General features: G+C 45.6%; 4 protein-coding genes and 1 non-coding gene across 11 annotated transcripts; 3 read left to right on the top strand and 2 right to left on the bottom strand.

The window, feature by feature from the left end:
- Positions 1 to 2315: 2315 nt before the first annotated feature.
- LOC6542558 lies at positions 2316 to 3698 on the top strand. 2 transcript variants are annotated; one of them, XM_015159388.2, is made up of 4 exons: positions 2316 to 2498; positions 2552 to 2662; positions 2726 to 2839; positions 2906 to 3698. In XM_015159388.2, coding segments are annotated over exons 1-4 (729 nt in total). In that variant the 5' UTR covers positions 2316 to 2496; the 3' UTR covers positions 3408 to 3698. The 2 variants fall into 2 exon arrangements, with proteins under 2 accessions (XP_015014874.1, XP_001970077.2); XM_001970041.3 differs by having other exon boundaries at positions 2328 to 2494.
- LOC6542841 (D-aspartate oxidase) lies at positions 3655 to 5031 on the bottom strand. Its single transcript, XM_001970040.3, has 4 exons — positions 4797 to 5031; positions 4524 to 4736; positions 4177 to 4473; positions 3655 to 4120 (listed from the first exon to the last, which is right to left on the bottom strand). Exons 1-4 carry the CDS (start codon positions 4997 to 4999, stop codon positions 3808 to 3810), a joined length of 1026 nt encoding a protein of 341 aa, XP_001970076.1. The 5' UTR covers positions 5000 to 5031; the 3' UTR covers positions 3655 to 3807.
- Positions 5032 to 5296: 265 nt separating this feature from the next.
- LOC6542870 (male-specific sperm protein Mst84Dd) lies at positions 5297 to 8435 on the top strand. Of its 4 annotated transcripts, none has more exons than XR_001448639.2 (5): positions 5297 to 5316; positions 5369 to 5412; positions 5468 to 5765; positions 6135 to 6276; positions 6332 to 6610. XR_001448639.2 is itself a non-coding variant. In XM_001970039.3 (5 exons), the coding sequence occupies exons 2-5, from the start codon at positions 5386 to 5388 to the stop codon at positions 8299 to 8301; spliced, it is 549 nt and encodes a 182-aa protein (XP_001970075.2). In that variant the 5' UTR covers positions 5297 to 5316; positions 5369 to 5385; the 3' UTR covers positions 8302 to 8435. The 4 variants fall into 4 exon arrangements, 2 of the variants coding, with proteins under 2 accessions (XP_001970075.2, XP_026834617.1); XM_001970039.3 differs by lacking the exons at positions 6135 to 6276; positions 6332 to 6610 and adding exons at positions 7726 to 7901; positions 8291 to 8435 and having other exon boundaries at positions 5468 to 5802; XR_003407773.1 differs by lacking the exons at positions 5297 to 5316; positions 5369 to 5412; positions 5468 to 5765; positions 6135 to 6276; positions 6332 to 6610 and adding exons at positions 7605 to 7640; positions 7698 to 7739; positions 8075 to 8232; positions 8291 to 8435.
- Positions 8436 to 8513: 78 nt separating this feature from the next.
- On the bottom strand, positions 8514 to 8586 carry Trnar-ccu. The gene has a single exon. It is a non-coding gene; the product is annotated as a tRNA-Arg (tRNA).
- Positions 8587 to 11385: 2799 nt separating this feature from the next.
- On the top strand, positions 11386 to 18307 carry LOC6542944 (sodium/potassium-transporting ATPase subunit beta-2). 3 transcript variants are annotated; one of them, XM_015159389.2, is made up of 7 exons: positions 13584 to 13726; positions 14768 to 14944; positions 16323 to 16463; positions 16525 to 16644; positions 16799 to 17091; positions 17166 to 17334; positions 17393 to 18302. In XM_015159389.2, the coding sequence occupies exons 2-7, from the start codon at positions 14803 to 14805 to the stop codon at positions 17494 to 17496; spliced, it is 969 nt and encodes a 322-aa protein (XP_015014875.1). In that variant the 5' UTR covers positions 13584 to 13726; positions 14768 to 14802; the 3' UTR covers positions 17497 to 18302. The 3 variants fall into 3 exon arrangements, with proteins under 3 accessions (XP_001970073.1, XP_015014875.1, XP_026834405.1); XM_026978604.1 differs by lacking the exon at positions 13584 to 13726 and adding an exon at positions 13741 to 13892; XM_001970037.3 differs by lacking the exons at positions 13584 to 13726; positions 14768 to 14944 and adding an exon at positions 11386 to 11847 and having other exon boundaries at positions 17393 to 18307.
- The last annotated feature ends 919 nt before the right edge of the window (positions 18308 to 19226 follow it).

Genomic DNA, 19226 nt, shown 5'->3' with positions numbered 1-19226 from the left:
AAGTTTAATTTGTTTTTACAAGCGTAATTATGAGCCATGATCGCTCTCACTACGCAATTCTACCCCACAGTGAACGGGAAAATCATTGTCGAGAAAAGTTGCAAGGAAAAATTGTATGTATTTCAACATCTGCAGAGCAGTGAATCAGAAAGATACTTACGTAGATGCGTACAGCGAGGACTAAACGCTTTTTAAACGCTAAATAATCAAACATGGGGAACACTACTGCAGGACACAGAGAGATTATCCAACTCCTTCCCCGTTTGACTGTATTTTGAATTACTTTGAGCACTTTGCTTTTGTTGAACCCTGGCTGACGACTTGTTTGTTTATTTGTTTGCCTTTCGACAACCGCGAAGCTTCAGCCGGATGAAATGGGCATGGGAAAGTGGGAAAGTGGGTTGCCGATGATGAGGTTGCAAACACCTTGCGGCTAACAAGTGCACATCTCCCAGAATCCCACACCATCCACCAGAATCCCAGCCAGCGTGGTCCATTCCAACCAGCCCGCAATCCATTGTCAACCGGCTTTTTCAGCCATCGCAATCACATTGCACTGGCATACCCTGTCAAGGGTTAGTTGGTTAATTGGGATGCAGGGAACACCAATTTATTCGAAGCTTCGGCTTAAGGTAATAGGCAATTCAATTTAAATGTGTGGCTTAATATCCGCATCACTACTCTTTAGATGGTAAGTGATACAGCAACAGTTGTCACAGTATATTATATATAATGGTATTATATATATTTTGAATATCTTTAGAATATATAAAGTTCGTTGTAGTATCTGCCGTTTATCTGCCGACACCTTTGCTTTTCGGCTGCATTTCATTGCGTTGTGTATTTTCGATTTTAAATGAACGCGGCGAGTGCAAGTCACGGCTGACAGTGGCGCCTCCCAGACCCACCAGACCCACCGGAACAGCACCACCACTGTGCACCACCAGCACCACCCAGCTCGCGATTCCGAGGGAATGCACAGGTGTGCGCTGAAAAACATGCTAAACCGCCGGGCGGACGTAAAGCGATTTTCGAATGAATTCAAACCCGCCATTGTTGCGCCCCGAATCGTTTACCTTTTGTGGCAGAAAGGATGCTCGGCGGTGGGTGTGGCGAGGGCGATTGTGTGCAAACAATTTGGCGGATTAAATGAGTCCCAAATGAGACGTTTTTATGCCCCACACACTTTATGCAACATCATAAAGTCCACTGCGGACTTAGCCGCATTACGCTGCTCTCCAAAGCCGCTGCCTAATGCTCCTGATGGCCTTCCTGCAGCTCCTTCAGCTCCTTCAGCTCCACCAAGATCCATGCCGCCCCTTTGCAAGGGAGGGGCGCTTTTAAACCAATCCCCTTCGCATAGTGCCAAAATTAAGTTATTTCTTTTCGATATTGAATTTATCAGGGCGACATGAGGCGGCGGCATACGTGTCCGGAATAGCTATGCCGCAAATACGAGTGGCAGCGGTCCAATCGACACCCGATGCCAGCCATTAAAAGTGTCGCTTGTATTTAAATATCCAATTGTCTCACGGACAAGGATGTGAAACATTTCAAAATGCGCTGTCTTGCTGAGAAGGGATCCTTTGGGTGGGCAGGCAACGAGGACCCCCGTCAAGGATGAGCATCCGAGCCAAATTCGGTTATTCAATTGGTTTGTTGCCTAGTAAATGACACCCGATGGTCTTTGAATTTTAAAATAAGGAATCCAAGGTGTGTGCCAGAACGTGTTCTCAGCTTGGAAATTTTTTCGCTCGAGGGTGGAATTGGTTTGGTTACCACGATGTTCGCCTTCCACTGAATTTCACCCACAAATGGGTGCGATTGTTATTTACATTCTTTTGGGCTGCATTTGCTTTTATGTGGTGGCAATTTATTCAAATTGAGACATTAGACAAATTAAATTTACACGTATCACCCTTGATTGTTACCGCCAGTATATTCGTTTAATTATGACATTATTCAAAACAGCGCATTTGCATTTTGTAATACAAATAAACATTTACGGCCATTCCGCTCGGATATGGAATATCCAATTTAACACCATCGTATGCGGAAAACAATATGTTGAACAGTTTTACAAGCCACGTGAATGCCATCCAAGAAGTATGCAACCTCAATTCCAATTTTCCAGCCAGGAGTTTTTCTATATTAATAGACAAAGGTAATACTCACCTTCTATGCCAAACATCCCAGAAGCCTTCAGTAAACTCAAATGTACGTAATCTAAGACAGGAAGTACCATTAAAGGTTGAGAGCACAAACGTCCTTCTTTGGATTGACCCAAAAAGTATGCTCTGATTTTGTTCTCCATTTTTTAGCTTTAGTTTCACACTTTCAACTTCTCGCTTTCAGCTCCTATAAATAACATAAAAATCGTTAGTAGTTTTAAAATTCTTAGTGACCTAACTGCGATGGAAGATGTCCGCACCTTGCGATACGATATCCAATGGGAAGTTTTTGAGGGCATGCAAATAGTCGACATCAATTCGAAGCATGTATGGTGGCAGAGATTAAAAGTTGAGAGATTAAATTTGTGAAATGCATTCAGGTACTACGACATGGTGATCGAGTTCATGTGGTCCCAATCGTTTTTGAAAAGTCTAGTCTATGAGAGCCTGGGACTATTTGATTTGCCGAACATGAAAGAGACGTATTCCTGGTAAAAATCATTCCTTTCTATTTGTTTCTGGGGATATAAAAAGTGTTATATGTTGGTTTAAAGGTATGTGCGCCACATCCTGCGAAACGAGTGCTCCGTGATGATGATCAGCGAGGACGAAACGCAAATAAGAGCAGTGGGCTTGCTGGAATGGATGACCGAGGAGTGGCACTCCTGGTATGACCAATAAACCCATTTCGAGCAGCCTCATAATCACTAGTAATACGTCTCCTTTCGCCGCAGGGTTTTCTTTCCCTCTTCCCTGCCGCGGAATCTGTTCCAGCAGATCATTATGATGAAGAAGGAGCTCATCGATGCGACCAAGGCGAGCCTGGGCGTCTCCACCTACGACGCGCTGTTCGTCCACGAGATCGCCTTTCCGGATGAGCTCTACTTCAACCAGGACTTCCTGGCGACCATCTTCGATGTGTTCGGCTTCGTGGCCCAGCACATGCACATGCCGCGGGTCCACTTCATCGCCCTGAGCTCCGTGGACCAGGAGGCCGCCAGTCTGATCGAGTACGAAGAGGTCGGGCGGACCATCTACTCGATCTACAAGGTGGGCAACACCCGTCCCTTTGACATCCTGCGCGAGCTGGACGAGATGTACGCCCTGCTGTTCGAGCTGGCTGTCTCGCCGGTACAAAAGTACATCGAAATGCCCGGATTCGAGGCGTTCCACGAGGCCCTGGACGCCAGGCTGGCCAAGGAGGCAGCCGAAAAGCGACACGACGACGATATCTGATATGTTTTTCCGCCGTCATCTGCACATAAATGTCTGCCTACTCTTGGGCTGCAGACTCGTTTTCCCCTGCTTCACTTGGAAAAGTACTTAATTGCAGGCACCAGGGGAGCGCCAATTTCGGGGGGTGGACAGGAGGTACGTCTCCAACTAATCAGTGATAAGCCTATCAATGCGATCCCCATTCCATTGCGATAGTGCTGCACAGAGAAAAATCAGCTTGCGTTAACCTAATAAGATCCATTTAACATTTCTGATAAATTTATAATATCAAATAGATTTGAATATAGAATGAATATATATGAATGATTTCTTACTATGTAGACAAAGATGTTTCTCACTGCAAATTTTCTACAAGCACTGTATTATTGGAGTTCGAATGAGTCTAGCTGGGCAAAGTGACTCAAAGTTTGGCGCCGCTCTGGGCGGCCAGCAGGATATCGAGGACCTCGTCGGCACAGCCCCAGCACAAAGTGACTCCACTGCCGCCATGTCCATAGTTGTGGACGAGGAGCTTGCGTCCGCGTCGCTCGGCCTCCAGCCGGAGTTGGGTGCGACCCGGGCGGAGACCCACCCAGTCGTGGAGGCACTCCGTGTGCTCCAGACCCGGAATGTACCGCCGGCAGCCATCCACAATCATCCGCCTGTCCTGCTGGCAGACCTGGGTGTTGTAGTCCCGCTCCTGATGGGTTCCGCCCAGGACAACGCTCTCGGTGCTTGAATACTGATGATGTAGCAATACCAACCAGCAAGTTGAACACCTGTTACTCACTTGGGTATAATGTAGTTGCCATCATCGCTCTCGTCCAGCACGGCCGAGAAAATCCAACTCGCCTTCACCCGGGACACTTGTCCCCGCACTGCGTACATCTGATCGTCATTCAGTAGGCTCCTGGAGCCCAGTCCGGTGCAATTGACTATCACATCGTACTCGGAATCGGCGATAAAAGCCTCCAAGTCTGTTATCCTTTGCCGGACAACTAGGCCGCCATTGCGAATGAATCGCTTCATCAAGTACGGCAGGAGTTTAACTGGCTCCGAGGTGTAGGTCACGAAGGATATGCCTGACCTAGAAATGTGTTAGTTTCGTGTAAACTCGCATATCTCGAATGTCCTTACGTGAACATATAGCTGCGACCTTTGTTGTAGGCAGCCAGCTGGTCCTTGGACAGATCAACGGCGCCGTAGACAATGTCGCGCCAGAAATCACCAACCGTGTCCACCGTTGAGGTGGTCAGCCGGATGCAGGGCAGTAGACAGACCCCCGCCTCCGCGGCATCCTCGCTCAGCCAGATCTGCTCCAGAAACCGGTGCATGCTCCTCGACCACTTGCTGATCGCAGATAAGTAGTCGGTTATGTGAAGTGGGACAGTGCTGCCGAGTTGTACTCACTGGACTTTCGACTGTGAAGTGCCGCCCAGAAGGTAGGGACCCCAGAGACCCGCCGAGCCATCTCCCGTGGTGTTCGGCGTGAAGTCCTCCGATATAATCGTTACCCTTATCGGCCTCCTTGCCTCCTGCACGTAGTGCTCCAGCAGCCTAATGGCACTGGCAACACCATTGACCCCGGCACCGATGACTGCAATGTTGGGCATTGCTCCAACCCGATCAGCTTGGGAACTCGGACTGAACTGCTGGGCAATCTCATAATACTATTAGCTGAAGGCAGAGCTTTTGGAAAGAGCGAAAAAGCTTGAATCTAAATGAACTCTTTCGAATCTGAATTCAAGAAAAAGGGTGCCCATTTTCCTAACCAGTTGGCCATGCATGTCATCTCAAACGGAACCGAACATGGTCAGGGATGTGGGACCCTCTGCTCATTCGATACTACACTCTCGGACCTTTCGTTTCGGCCAGCTTCTAAATTTACAAAATTCCAAATTTTTTTTCGAAATTAATCTGGCCAAATAAAGTAAGTTTACCTTGGTCATGCCCACCTATATGCTTAATTCGTTGTCCTGCAGCGCTCGACGGACTCAAGATGTGTGACGGATGTGGATCGCTGGAGGTGAGTAACTATGTGAGTAACTGTGGCCACTTGACCTATACGGCATCCCTTCCAGCCGCGCGGATGCCGCAGCCGGGAGTTGCGATGCGGCATCATGTACACCACCTGCGACTGCGTGAAGCGGAACGGTCTGCAGGACAAGTGTCCGCGGTCCGCCTGCCAGGGCAGGCCGGCCTGCCTGTGCTTCCCGTTCCCCACCTGCGGACCGGCGGCATTCCCGCTGCGCTACGCCAACATGATGATGGGCGTGAACAACAAGCGGATGCGCTGTGCCGCCACTGGAGCGCCCAACGGCGGTGCCGGATGCGGCGGACGCGTCGCCGGCGGCTGCTGTGGATGCGGTCCCTGCTGCTGTAATGTATCGCCCTGCTGTGGCCCGCACAGTCCTCCATGTGGAGCCCCGTCGCCCATTCCCTGCTCTTCTGCTCCGGGCATGTGCTGCCCTCCGCTGCCCGAAGGCGGCATTCCCGATCCGCGTGTCTGGAATTGCTGTAACGCACCTGTGACGTACCCATGTAAGTCCGGTCCGGGTCTCTGTCCGTCAACCCGTCCGCCCGCCCGTCCGTCTGTCAATCTGTAGATTGATCTACCCCCCAATCGGTGGGGGTAGTCCGTAGAACGTAAGAGCCATGGAGCGGAGGAGCAGGAGGCATGCCCGAGGACTTTGCTGGTCACAGCATCTGGAGTATCTGCCTGTGGTGACGCTTCATGTCCTTCTGCAGGAGCTTCATGCCCTAAACGCTGATCCGTCAACAAGGATAGCATGTCCTGTGTTTGGTGGGCGCAGGTGTAGGATCTATGGACCAAATGCTGTTGCCAGGCCCCAAATCCTTCAGTATGACCTCCTTCCGCATTCCGTCGCGTGTAAGTAGCTGCGATACCTTCCGCATTCATTGGTATTACCCATCTCATCCCACAGGTGGTTTCTAAGTAGTTCCTGGCAAGTGTTTCGATCGGATCCTGATGGGCCACTTCCTTGGCGGGACATGTTGTCGTTTTGTGGCGCACTTTTGGTTGATTATAAATTGAAGAAGTCTTAAATCAAGATGGAGCCAGCTGCGGAATACCCAATACTAGAAGGGCCCAAAGCTTTTTGGGCTCCAATGTGAAATTCGTCCGACTGTCTTGATTTAAACGCAAAATCATATGTTGGTCTCTGGAATCTATTCGGCATTTAATTACAAAATAAACAAATTAAGATTACTTTCTTTGTATGCATTGAGGGGGTTTTAGGCAGCATTTAATTAATGGCTGCATTTGGTCCAATCGGTTTCGAGCTCATTTTTGAAGCCTGCTTAATGGCAAATTATGGTTAAAACAATGAAATGTCCATATAGTCCGTGGCATTCAAGATTTTAATATTACGGTTCTGAGATTTGGGGAAATTGTGCACATATTCATATTAGAAAATTGCAAACAACTCAAAATAAGATTTTAAAAATGATCCTCAATCTTCCCTTTTATTTTTCAACTTGTAAATTGCACGATAAAGCAAATATAAAAATAAATTTAATTTCAAATTAAATTATAATTATCTATAATTATCTATTATACACAACCAAGTGCGAGCAGATCCTTCACTCACTAGCCCAAGTTAGTTTTACTGAAGTTTTGGCTCTTTAGTTGGTAAGTTAGTTATAATATAGTTCTAAGTTCATCTGCTCAAGGTTTTTTGTACCACTTTTTCCTTGCTTTAAAATGTTGAATCAATAAATTGTACAAATTTTCAGTTGTAAGATGCCTTAAAATCTAATCTCTGTAAAGTACATTTAAGCTGACTTTAAGCAAAAATATTATAAAAATTTTATGAAAATAAAGCAAACTCATTAATTAATATAATTAATTAATTAAGATTCTAATAGCACCTGTTGTAGGCCCAATTTCTTTGGTGCTGGAAGAGCCTTGTTGCAATCTTAATTAGTCAGTTGACCTAAACAATCCGCGGTTCAAGTTTTATATATAATATTTATCAGTAGATGTAAAAGGAACCTGAAATGTGTGCGGTTACTTCGGGCATTTTATGATATTTGCCAAGTTAAAGTAGGCCATGGAATTTCATAAAGTTGGCCATGACTCTTCAGCCAGCCCGAACCGAAATTTGAACTGGATGTGCTGGGCCAAGGGAACAGCTATCCTCATTCGATATCTGACTCTCGGACCAGTCGCTTCGACTTCTAAATTTTTCTAAATTCCAAATTTATTTTTTCGAGAATAACTCAACCAAAAAAGTGAGAGATAAGTTAACGGGTATAGGGTAACATCTTATTATAATTTTCCACTCGCAGACAAACTCAACATGTGCAACGGATGTGGATGCTGTGGACCCTGTAATGAAACACCCTGCTGTGGCCCCCACAGTCCGCCATGTGGAGCCCCGTCTCCCATCCCGTGCTCCCCTGCGCCGGGCATGTGCTGCCCTCCGCTGCCCGAAGGCGGCATTCCCGATCCGCGTGTCTGGAACTACTACAACACGCCCCCCACGTATCCATGTAAGTCCGGTCCCGAGAAAACTGCTACCACTCCACAATCCGAACCCAAAAATTCTGTCCGTCCGTCCGCTGGCGAATCTTGAGATGCACGGAGAGGCACTGGACTGCGTGGGCCACAGCGGCGGAGAAGTTGGTCCCAGCGATCAGTGTGACTATTCGTCCTTCTCCCAAAGCTCCTTGCCCCAGGCGTTACCTTGTGAACAAGGATAACGCGCCCTGTGTGTGGTGTGCTCCGTGCAAAGCCCACTGCTACAACACTCCGCCAAAATGCTGTTGCTAGTTTCCCCACTTGGGATCGCCCAATCCCTCCAATCTACACCTTGCGTCGCGTGTAAGCAAGTGTTTTAGTTGCCCTATTCATCGACCCTTATCCTGACATCCTCCCTCAGGTGGCTTCTAAGCGGCTCTGACTACGGACGACCCACATAAACGGCGGAACTGAGCCGTTGGATCATGTTGTGTTGCGCGTGTTGGTTGGAAACTCGATTGGATGCAGCTTCCATCAAGATGCAGATTTTTAGGCCTTGATTTTTAATAAATACAAGAAATCGAACACTGCGTTTTCACCACCAAGGGTTGTAAAAAAGAATTGCATCAAAAAGATCTAACACTTACCCCAGATGGGACTCGAACCCACAATCCCCGGCTTAGGAGGCCGATGCCTTATCCATTAGGCCACTGGGGCATGTCGCGCATGCCAACGATATGCTTATGTCAACTTAAGGGAGACGAGAAATTTATTTTATCATTAGTTAATTTTAAATATTAAAATTAATATTTCAATAATTAATTAAAATTTAATAAATAATTTAATTTATAAAATAAATTATAACACATTGATTCTGCTGATACCAAAATATATATATTAAAATGGAATTTTAGTAACAATTTAACCAAATTTTATTTGATATGCCAAGTATTGTACAAATCGGAACAATGGACTTCCTCTGCCCCACTAAGTGGATTTCCAGGTTTCTTCCGTCGTCGTCTCGTTTGTAGATTTACGATTTGGATCCTGAATGTACAATTCAGCGATCAAAACAATAGATATGATCACAATAGCGATGACTAGAATGCCAATCAAGCCATAGACTACAATTGTCTGAGGGCCCGTCATCGTTAATTGATAATTGATAAATCCGCCAGCGACTGCAGAATGGAAAAGGGTTAATCAGCACCGTATAGTTAAGAGTATGTGGGGTTTTACTTACGAAATATTCCTGTCACTTATATAATTTACAAATTTACTGTCTGGCTATGAATAACACATTGACATGTAAGTTATAGGTATATTGATATATCACCTTCTTAAAAAACTTGAACATAAGACATTGAAAAGGGATTTTTTTTTACTCCTGTTGAAATGAAACAGGAAATTGTAAGCTGCAGAGATGTGTGTAAAGCATTTCCATTCAGTTTCGGTGTTATCTTAATTAGAGGACCTACTTGATAGCCGGACTTATAAGGCAAAATAAATACATTCAGAAAATAAGACTTGCAAAAATCGAACGAAAAGTGCTTGACTAGTCTGTCAAGTTAAATCAAATTTTTAGCCCAGGTTATTCAAACAAAACTACTGATACAACACACTTTTTAGAACATTATAAAAACTTTACTGGGGTCCAAGATGGACCAAAGGTATATAGTGGTTTTTTTCGGCATTATTATTGCCATGCTTATTGTTATCAACACTATGTTGATCGCTTATATAGTGCTGGATGTGAGCTATGACTATGAAGTATATTTCCACGCAAGACGCCCGGTATGAAGAACTCCATTTGGTCTTTAACACATACTTTAAGCTGTATAATTACAAACTTTTTCTAAACCCAAGAGTGCAATGACTTGTATATCATATAATTTCACAATTTAATTCCAAACATATATACAATCATAATTTTAATTGTACACATTTTTCCAGGATCCAGTAGAGCGAGCTAAAGCTCCGCCAATCGGAAGTTTGGGCCTTATACATAAATATTAAAGATGAATCAGCAATTAGTTTTGCTTCTAATTGGAATTTCGGTTTCCCTGTGTCTCGTCGCACTGAACCTGCTGTTTATTTACTTCATCATCGACAGTCCGTACCAATCCACGCATTCGAAAAGAACATGGCCCACGGAAGCCCTCACTTGGCTACCGATACAAGATTTTAAGAAGACCACTTTGGTGGCGGAACCAGAATCCAGCCCGGATTCACCACTGGATGCGACATAAGCAAAGTAAGTTGCCTTTCCAAAAAATCGGTTCTGGCCATCAAGCATTCTGAGATTTAGCCTTCGAGTTAGTTGTCAGTACGTTTGGGTGTTCGATTTTAATCACAGTCAAGCCGTCTGTGGATCGAACGGCGAAAGTTATGGAAACGAAGTGTTTGATAAGCACTTTAATTGTAGTCGTACTAATTCTCTTTTTCCTGCTTATGATTGTATTCTACTTATTTTTACATTTTGATCGCCCTCGTCCAACAGCAAAATTTAGTTATTGAACCATCAATCGAATTCTTCCCAATGGTGGAGTCTACGACGCTCGTTACGATTTTCCTTGTTATAACTGTGCTCCTGCTGACTTTAATGCTATTGTTAATTCCAATGGCCCTTTTCAGGGGTCATAGGAGCAGCGGTCCAGGTTCATTTTTTGGTTAAATAGTAAGTATACATAATAAAAATAAATAATACTTCTGCGACACCTAGCGGCGACATTGAGCTAACGTCAAAAGCGGAGACTCACACCCAACTGGGTGGTACCACGGCTGCCGGCCAGGTGGCGCTTAAGTGTCGGAAGTCCGATTAGTGAAGTACGAATTGATCGATTTCGGTAAGGTATCGAATTTGAATTCAAATTTGAACCTGTTTCGCGAAAAACGCGTTGTTTGCCATCCACGTAAAAAATTTAACATTATTGATCACTGACGGCGGCTCGTTCACACCGAACTAAATTAATAATGAGGCGACTTTTCAATGCGTTTCCAATCCAATCCGCGACGATGTTTTGCCCTCGGCAGGTCACCTGCCCAAATGAAATGCAAACAACCGTCAAGTCCAACTTGAAACGTGTAACATGCGCTCAGTGTCAAAGGAAGCCATATTTCATGCGACAATTAGTGGCATCATCATCATCACCATCATCAACGGCATAGTTAATTTTCGCCTACTGGGATTTAGATTTGTCAGGCAGCCAGCTCATGATAGTCACCGCCATCTTAGGCTTCAATTAAATGAAAATTGTGTCACGCGCCGCGACTCGCGTCTTCCACGACGTGGAACTGGAGCCATGGCTGGCATCCAGTTTCACCCCCACACCTATGCCCATACCCATACCCATACTCATCCCAGTCCAAATCTCTATCCCTGTCCCCATCCCAATCCCAGTTCGCTTCGTTTCGGTGCCGCAGCGCGTATTTCCGCACACACATGCATAAAGTATTTGATTAAGCCTGACTCTTGCGTATTTCTGATTTCAGATTTTCAGACACATAACCCCCGGTTCGGCTTGGTCTTTCTTTGTCGAATTCAGATCAGTGTCGCGCGGCGCACAGCGGTGTCAACTTGTCGTGTGCAGCGCTAATCCAAAGTGTCACAGAGTGAGCCATCAACGCCGACCGAGCCTTACACGGGATCTACACCGATCTGTCCAGGAGCCCATTTGGATACCGATCCGAGTCCGAATCCGAATCCGAGCCCGATCCTCACACCCACTCCGATTTGCAGTCCAGCGATACGTAAACCATTGCCAACGCGATCCCGATCCCGACACCGCATAGCCGTTGAACTGAGGAAGCGCCAGCCGAAGAAGCCTGGAAGAATGCCGACCATAACCGAGGATTGCATAGATGGATTCCAACAGTACTACTCGCGGCCGCCGGAGAGGCCCAAGAAGAAGTCCCTGAAGCAGATGGTCTACGACTCGGAGGACAACTCCTACTTCGGACGCTCGATGGACAGCTGGGGTGAGTTTGGAATCTTGCGTTGCGGATTACGTAAACCCCAAGTGGCCCCTGTTGCCAGCAGCCGTGCACAGTCTTGATAAAAGTCTGACCTTAATCAAGAGAATCTCTTTTGTCGTCGCATTAGCGCTGACGGCAAATGCAGATTATTGTGGATATGGATGTGGATGTGGGTGGATGGATGTATCTATTTGCCGGCCTCCCGCCGCTTTCGCCACTTTCCAGTCCGTGTCCATGTCCGCTTTTATTGCCCGCCCAATGGCATTCTCGCTTCGCTGGCCCCTCAACGCGACCAGTTCTGTGCCCGTGCCCGTGCCCGTGTCCATGCCCGTGCTCGGGCCACTTGTGCCGCAATATCGGTCAATTATGCCATTATGCAATCAGGCTGCGGTGAACCCGCCAGCGTTCTCCAGAACCACCGCTGATTTCGGTGGAAGGTCGTGGAAGTAGTAGCCCGGCCTCCCATGGATTGCGGTTTAATTGAATTTCTCACCTGCATCGCATCATTTGGCAGGGCTGTCAGAAGCTCAACCCCTCTTAAGTCGTTTGAAATGCAGGTGAAACCCTCTTGCTTCACTTAGCTTCTCACGTCAGGAGATTCTCCTATATATATACTTTTAAGATACTTTTTCGTCTTTCGAGACACTTAGATTAAGCTTCAACCTCGCCCTTGTTTAGATAGCAGGAAACGTCTATTAAGGAAATGGGGCAATTATAATCGACGACCATTATTCATTAAGAGTGTGATGACTGAATCACGAATACTTACGTGGCTGTTAAATACTTTTAAATTGACAAGTGCAACTGGAATATATTTATTTTCGCTTTATATACAATACACGCAGTTGCGATTTTGTTGAATAAAACCGGCACCATAATCTGAAACTGGAGTGTTATGTTGCATTAGTCAGCAGTAATATAGACATTATTACATTACCGTTTCCCCTTCGAAGTTGAAACTCGAATGAAGTCCTATTTGGCTGCCCGCTGTCGTGCTCATCCTACGGTTCCTTGAACACGACTCCAGTGGAACAGAGGGCTCTCCTGCGAAACTCACCCCCAGTGCGTGTATGTATAGCAACTCTCGATTTGGCCCAGTTCTCTGAATGTCCTGTGGCCGTATTAAACCAGTTCATGCCTCACTTCCCCCCACTCGCACGAAAACGCTTAGATTTTTGCGTGCCAGCAATATTTAAATCAGCCAGATTTCCCATTGCCCCTGCCTCGAAACGTTTTTAATTGGTTTCATGAAATCAATACGACAGCAAAACACATTTTTCGGATTATTTGATGTCCATTTCTGTGGCTTGACCACAATTGCTTGCTGTTAGTAGAGAGAATTGCACTGCAGCTGCGCTAGTACAACCAACTTTGGCACCTTAGGAAGCCAATCTTCTGGGTATTTTCTCTAAGTGTCGCCCTGGCTCTGGGATCGAACCCCGGGCAATTTGCAATGAATGCCGGACAATCGCCGGCACCGCCTAATTAAAACGAGTGCACAAGGAGGCAGCGTTTCCACGGCAATTAGAACGCAACCCAATCTCGGTCCGGAAAACCCGACCGATCCCAGATCCGGGGATTCCACTCGCCGTCGCAAGCGCGCTGCCAAAAGCCAAAAGCGCCCCGCTTTCCACTTTCCACTTTCCACTCAAAACAAACTCGGCTCGAGAGAGCCGTTCGACTCACACAAAACCGGACCAGCAAAAAACCACGCCAAACAGACTCAAGCCAAGTCGCTGATGTTTGGCTGCGTATCGACAGACATCCGATTCGGGTTTCAGTCTGAAATTTGTTTTGAGCGGCGGAATAACGTGTCACGGAAAGCTCGTAACGTGGTCGAAACGCGTTCCCTTTGCCAAGAGCAGCTTGTATAGAGTTTGTGGTGCGTTCCCTGCAGTTTTCCCCACTTACTGGGCCATCAAATATCGACAAAATATGACAGAAGTCCTTGAGGATAATTGAGAATTGTGACAGCTAGTGAATTTACAAAAGAATCGAACTAATTCCAGCCAGAGTCTTGAAGAACGCTTCGATATTTCTTCAAAAAGGTGTGGTTGTTTGTATGTGGCCAGCCGTTGAGAGCGCGCCAGCTAAGAGATACAGATACTCACTCGCAAAGAGCGCACTGGTTGTTGTTGGTGTTGTTGTGGTGGTTGTCGTTCGGGGCTAAGTGAAAAGAACCACTGCATGCAGCACAAATAAGAACAGATACTTTTGTATTTGCCAGTTTGCCCGTGCCGGGTCAAAGCCAATGCGGCATTGAAATCACCACAGCAGACGCGGAAATGGGACCATGTCGCCGTCCCAGTAGTACGGCCTTCTAGCCCCATTTTGGCCCACTTTGCGTGGCCCTTCGAGACCATACCGGACCATACTAGACCATCCCAGACCACCTCAGACCACCCCAGAGACATCAGACCACCTGAGACCACCCCAGACCAACCAGTTGCAGCTCGTATCTGACGGATGCAACATTTTTGCTTCGCCCAGGAGAGCCAAAAAAGGCGCCAAATTTCCTGCATGTCCAGGGGGTTGAAACGTCGGTTGAAAAGTGAGAGAAGTTAAGAGAGCGAAGGACCTGGACTGTTCGAATAAGAGTTTATTTGTGTGTGTATATAGAATACTACGAGTGTCGGTGTCGGTGCAATATTAACGATATAGAACCAAACACAGTGCCACCAAAGTTTCAGAGCAAAAAATTTGTACTTTAGTCAGCGTCAGAAATATTCTGAAGCGCTTGAAAAGAAATTTTCAACACAGAAAAATAGACATTTGCTAATTTAGACATTTAGCTGCGACCATTTGCCCATTTGCAGTTCGAGTGCAGTGCTTTCTTTGGAATGCTTGAACTTTTAAAAATACGTATTTTTAATGGTTTGAATCGATTCCAAGTAAACCACTAACCGAACTGAACCGCAAACAGGCCTTTAGATCCAAAGAAAACCCACCGATAGAAACATGTCCAAGCCAGTACCAATGAGTCCGTCCTTCGTGGACGAGGATCTGCACAACCTGAGGAAGCCCAAGCCGTTCAACTTTGCCAAGTTCTTATATAACACCGAGGATGGAACGGTTATGGGGCGCGATCGATCGTCATGGGGTAAGTTTATTGTTTATTGCCGTGTTTATTGCAGTCCGGTCAAAACTGCTTTCGCCAGCATATGACAGCTGTAAATTGGGCCCAAAGTCGTATTTCACTGTAGCCAATTCGAGCCGGATTGGGGAATGTATCTCCATAGCACGGTGCTGCGAAACTAACGCCCATTAGACCGTCTAAGGTGCCGCGAGTTGCACTCACTCGTAAATCAAAAAAATTAAAGTACAGCTCGGGAGGCCACGAACAAATTAACATCTGCATGTAACGATGCTGGGAAATGGGAACGAATTAGGGCGGGCACAAATGCGGCATCTTATTCCCGTCCGCCCTCAATTACCGCCAGTTAAGCCGTCCGCCCCACTGTTTATCATCAATTGCACGGCAAAGGTTTTCCGCGGCTCGCCAATATTGGCATTTAAAAGTTGGCAAGCCCAAGGCCCTCGCTATAAGTAGAACGCTGCAATGCAATTATGCTGCAAATATACGTAAACGGAAAAAGTACGTTTGCCATTTGCCAGATCTTGGCAAGAGCGGCATACTTATTCGAGGGCAAGACACTAGTACCAAATTGGGTTTAATTTGGGAATTTCATTTTGATCTGTACAGCTGCACTCGCTTAAGTAATATTTTTGCTTATATTCAATACGCATATCCTTAATTTTCGCTTCGCTTGTTGCTTGTTTTTATTAACAGTGTACCTCTACCTGTGCACTTTATTTTGACAGCAACTGTAGAGGGGGTGGTATCTAAGATCTAAATAGAAAATTATAGAAATTACATTTCTCAAGTCTAGCGGTCAGCAGCAAAGGTCTGAAATACCAACACCCAGTGTGTTCCCTCCTGAAAATACGTTAAATAGTAAGGTAAATTCTGAGCATAGCTGCACGTAGCGCATCCAATGTAGCCCAACTCCAGCTTGGCTTGGCTACTCCCTTAGTTAACTGCTCTCTGGGAAGTTAACTTCCCATTCCGATTGAGGTTATGTCGGCTAGCAGCATCTGCGACCAAGAGCGATCTCTTCGCCACACAGTAATGGGCTCTTGAGTGGAACGGTGCTCACGCTCTTCTTCGATGGCTAAGAGAGTATCGGGAATATATAGAATTGTGCGAATGTTTGGCTGATGATTCAGTGGAGAAGCTCGGCGTCAGTTTGCCGTCCACTCCGAACTTGAGAGCCGGCGGATCTTGGGGTTGGTCCCCATTTGTTTATATGGCCCACTCGAGCCAGCGTCGTTGTCAATTATCGGTTTAACCCATGTCGACCGCGGGGCCAGGGGCAATTAAATAATTCAATCGCTTCAATTGACTGGGCATCGCCGTTAGGAACGGCTTTAATCGCTGTAATTCAATAAGCATTTCCTGCTCTCTCTTCCTGCCGCAGCCAAAATCGGAATCTTCTATGTGGCCTTCTACGGAGTCCTCGCCGCCCTCGTGGCCATCTGCATGTGGGCCTTCTTCCAAACCCTCGATCCTCGCATTCCGAAGTGGACCCTCGACCGCTCCCTGATAGGCACGAATCCAGGTGAGTCGCAGTTGAGAAAGCTGACGCCAAATTCTCTGCTAATCGAGCTCTGTGATCTCAGGTTTGGGTTTTCGACCACTGCCACCGGTCGACAACGTGGAAAGCACCTTGATCTGGTACAAGGGCACCCAGCACGAGAACTACAAGCACTGGACAGACTCCCTAAATGACTTCCTCGCGGGTAAGTACTGCCATATGTGTTCGTTGAAAGCGGTTCTTTGTTCAATCTAATCCTAATCCTAATCAGCTGATCAAGCCAATGATTAGGCGTATGATTGTTGAAAACTGAGGCGTTCTTGAATCTTAACTCATGGCTTTGTATCTCAATCCTACAGTGTACAAAGTGCCCGGACTAACTCCCGGCCGTGGTCAGAACATCTACAACTGCGACTACAACCAGCCGCCGCCGAAGGGTCAGGTGTGCGACGTGGACATCAAGACATGGTCGCCTTGCACCAAGGAGAACAACTACAGCTACCACAAGAGTGCGCCGTGCATCTTCCTCAAGCTGAACAAGATCTACGGCTGGGTTCCGGAGTACTACAACAATTCGCGGGACTTGCCCGAGTCCATGCCCGTGAGCTTGAAGACCTACATCGGGGAGGTGGAGAAGTCGAATCCAGAGAAGGTGAATAGATAATCCAGAGAAGATAATACCAGATACTCGTGCCTAGACTAACTACGAATCTTTTCTGAACGTAGCTAAACACCATTTGGGTTTCGTGCGAGGGCGAGAACCCAGCCGACCAGGAGAACATCGGTGCCGTCAATTACCTGCCAATCAGGGGCTTCCCCGGCTACTTCTATCCCTACCAGAACTCCGAGGGCTACTTGAGTCCCCTGGTGGCCGTGCACTTCCAGCGCCCCAAACGTGAGTAGTGGTGTCTGAAGTGGGAAAGTTCCTCAATTAATGACCCTGAATCACTTAGGCGGCATCATCATCAACGTGGAGTGCAAGGCTTGGGCTCGCAACATCATACACGATCGCAAGGAGAGGATCGGATCGGTGCACTATGAGCTCCTCATTGATTAATTTGTACCACACTATTACCTATAACATAGTAGAAAACAGAAGAATCTCCGATGAACAAGAATCTCGGTACCAGAGGTGTGAGGACGTTGTTAAGTCTCGTCTAAGACAATCCTAGCAGAGGCAAACCAAACCACCACATGTTGTAGTGAAGATTGTGAAAGGTTCAGATTTCCGAATGTCATTTAAAATCCAAATTATTTATTTGCGTTTTCCACTTTTTAAGCATACAAAATATATTCAAGACTTGCAACGCCTATAACATACAAATTTAGAACTCCAATAACTTTTTCTGCACCTTACGATGAAAGTTAGACGTAAGATTGTAAAGCTAAAGCTAACCACCAAGATGGGAATCCAATGGACAGGATGGAGATAGCCTGAATCCCAGCCTGAATCCCATTTGGCGCTGACCAGTAAATAGTAAAACAATCAAATGCAACAAATTTACAGCAATTAATCCAAACTGCCATTTCCAATAAATCAACAAACGAATCCCTAGATATTAAAATTTATAAAGAAATTTTAAGGATCTTTTTTGAGTCTGCTGCTAATACATGTAACCGAAAACAGACCAATTTTGTCTACCAAAAATCTAAATATTTACAGCTAGCTTCAGAATTTACCATATTTATAAATAACTTAGTCAAAAGTGAAACCTGTATACATCACATTTTGATCAAACGACAACAGAGCAGCATTTGGATAACAGAAACTCGTAACTTCGGTTAACTTGTAAGCTTATGATATAATAATTGACACGAATAACTTTCAATTCTTTTTCAATAAAAGCCAAATGAAAGTAGTCAGAAAAGCATGTCTGTTTTAATTAATACACTTCGCGATATTTGCCACACTCTTTCTCTAAATTATCGGATGGGCATATGACATACTTCAGGATTTACGTAAACGCTGATGTTTGCCCTGCTGTGATAAGATAATTGTGCCGCTGATAATGCCATATCACAGCCATCTCAGTCGTCACTTGACAATGGTCAGCCGCTGCCTGATAAATATACTTAAAGCCAGATCGATTGGCTTTTATTTATGTATAATAAGTTTTGTAGGTGCGCGAACCCATCGGTTTTTATCAATCGAAATATTAAGTCTTCCAATTGCGTCATTTAAAACCATTAACAAAACGCTGCTGTTGCTCATCGATATTGCTTATTTTTAAAATATCGGCTGAAGAGTATAAACTGGCATATATGATTATCACTTTTGCCCTGGATTTAAAATCTATCTAGCTGCTAATCGGAATCCAAGAAAAAATGCTTAATTAGAACGCAAAGCCAACAGTTTTCGATTTCTTTTTTAAACAATTTTTTAATTTATATCCAATATACCAGATATTTGATGAGATTAAGGTTCTCCATGAGAACATTTCTCTGCGTTTACTAAAATACTTCTGTGACGTGAGATTTAAAGATCGACACGCACACAGCAAAGGCTGGAAGATCGGTTTGGACCAGGATAAACTGGTCTCCAACCAGTGTGGGGAAGATTTGAGGGAGTTCCGTTGAGCAAAATGAGAGTTCAACAAGGCAGTTTCTTTGGCAGTTGACTGTTAAATGGATACAACCGGTCAAATCCAAACGGGCAATGTACATATGAAGTTACAGTGTGAAGGCCCACTTATCAGAGATAAATGATATGCGTCATTGAAAAGGTATTTATTCGGCATTTAGATAGTTGACTGCACGCCTAAAGAGATGCAGTATCTTAGCAAGTAC

The sequence above is a fragment of the Drosophila erecta genome, unplaced genomic scaffold, assembly GCF_003286155.1.
Source record: "Drosophila erecta strain 14021-0224.00,06,07 unplaced genomic scaffold, DereRS2 tig00000055-arrow-pilon, whole genome shotgun sequence".
NCBI classification, from domain to species: domain Eukaryota; kingdom Metazoa; phylum Arthropoda; class Insecta; order Diptera; family Drosophilidae; genus Drosophila; species Drosophila erecta.
The sequence above is the reverse complement of the archived record's forward strand: the minus strand, read 5'-3'. Positions and strand labels throughout refer to the sequence as shown.

Bases quoted from the DNA above. Each gene is read 5' to 3' on its own strand.
- LOC6542558 (XM_001970041.3), top strand. From the start codon at position 2,415: ATGGAAGATGTCCGCACCTTGCGATACGATATCCAATGGGAAGTTTTT. The intron at 2,495-2,551 runs GCATGTATGGTG...AAATGCATTCAG, and splicing joins ATAGTCGACATCAATTCGAA to GTACTACGACATGGTGATCG. The intron at 2,663-2,725 runs GTAAAAATCATT...GTTGGTTTAAAG, and splicing joins ATGAAAGAGACGTATTCCTG to GTATGTGCGCCACATCCTGC.
- LOC6542841 (XM_001970040.3), bottom strand. From the start codon at position 4,999: ATGCCCAACATTGCAGTCATCGGTGCCGGGGTCAATGGTGTTGCCAGT. The intron at 4,474-4,523 runs GTAAGGACATTC...ACACATTTCTAG, and splicing joins GGTCGCAGCTATATGTTCAC to GTCAGGCATATCCTTCGTGA. The intron at 4,121-4,176 runs GTGAGTAACAGG...TCAGTATTCAAG, and splicing joins GGCAACTACATTATACCCAA to CACCGAGAGCGTTGTCCTGG.
- LOC6542870 (XM_001970039.3), top strand. From the start codon at position 5,386: ATGTGTGACGGATGTGGATCGCTGGAG. The intron at 5,413-5,467 runs GTGAGTAACTAT...CATCCCTTCCAG, and splicing joins ACGGATGTGGATCGCTGGAG to CCGCGCGGATGCCGCAGCCG. The intron at 5,803-7,725 runs ATGTGGAGCCCC...CAACGGATGTGG, and splicing joins TGTGGCCCGCACAGTCCTCC to ATGCTGTGGACCCTGTAATG.
- LOC6542944 (XM_001970037.3), top strand. From the start codon at position 11,703: ATGCCGACCATAACCGAGGATTGCATAGATGGATTCCAACAGTACTAC. The intron at 11,848-16,322 runs GTGAGTTTGGAA...TTCCTGCCGCAG, and splicing joins ACGCTCGATGGACAGCTGGG to CCAAAATCGGAATCTTCTAT. The intron at 16,464-16,524 runs GTGAGTCGCAGT...CTGTGATCTCAG, and splicing joins CCTGATAGGCACGAATCCAG to GTTTGGGTTTTCGACCACTG.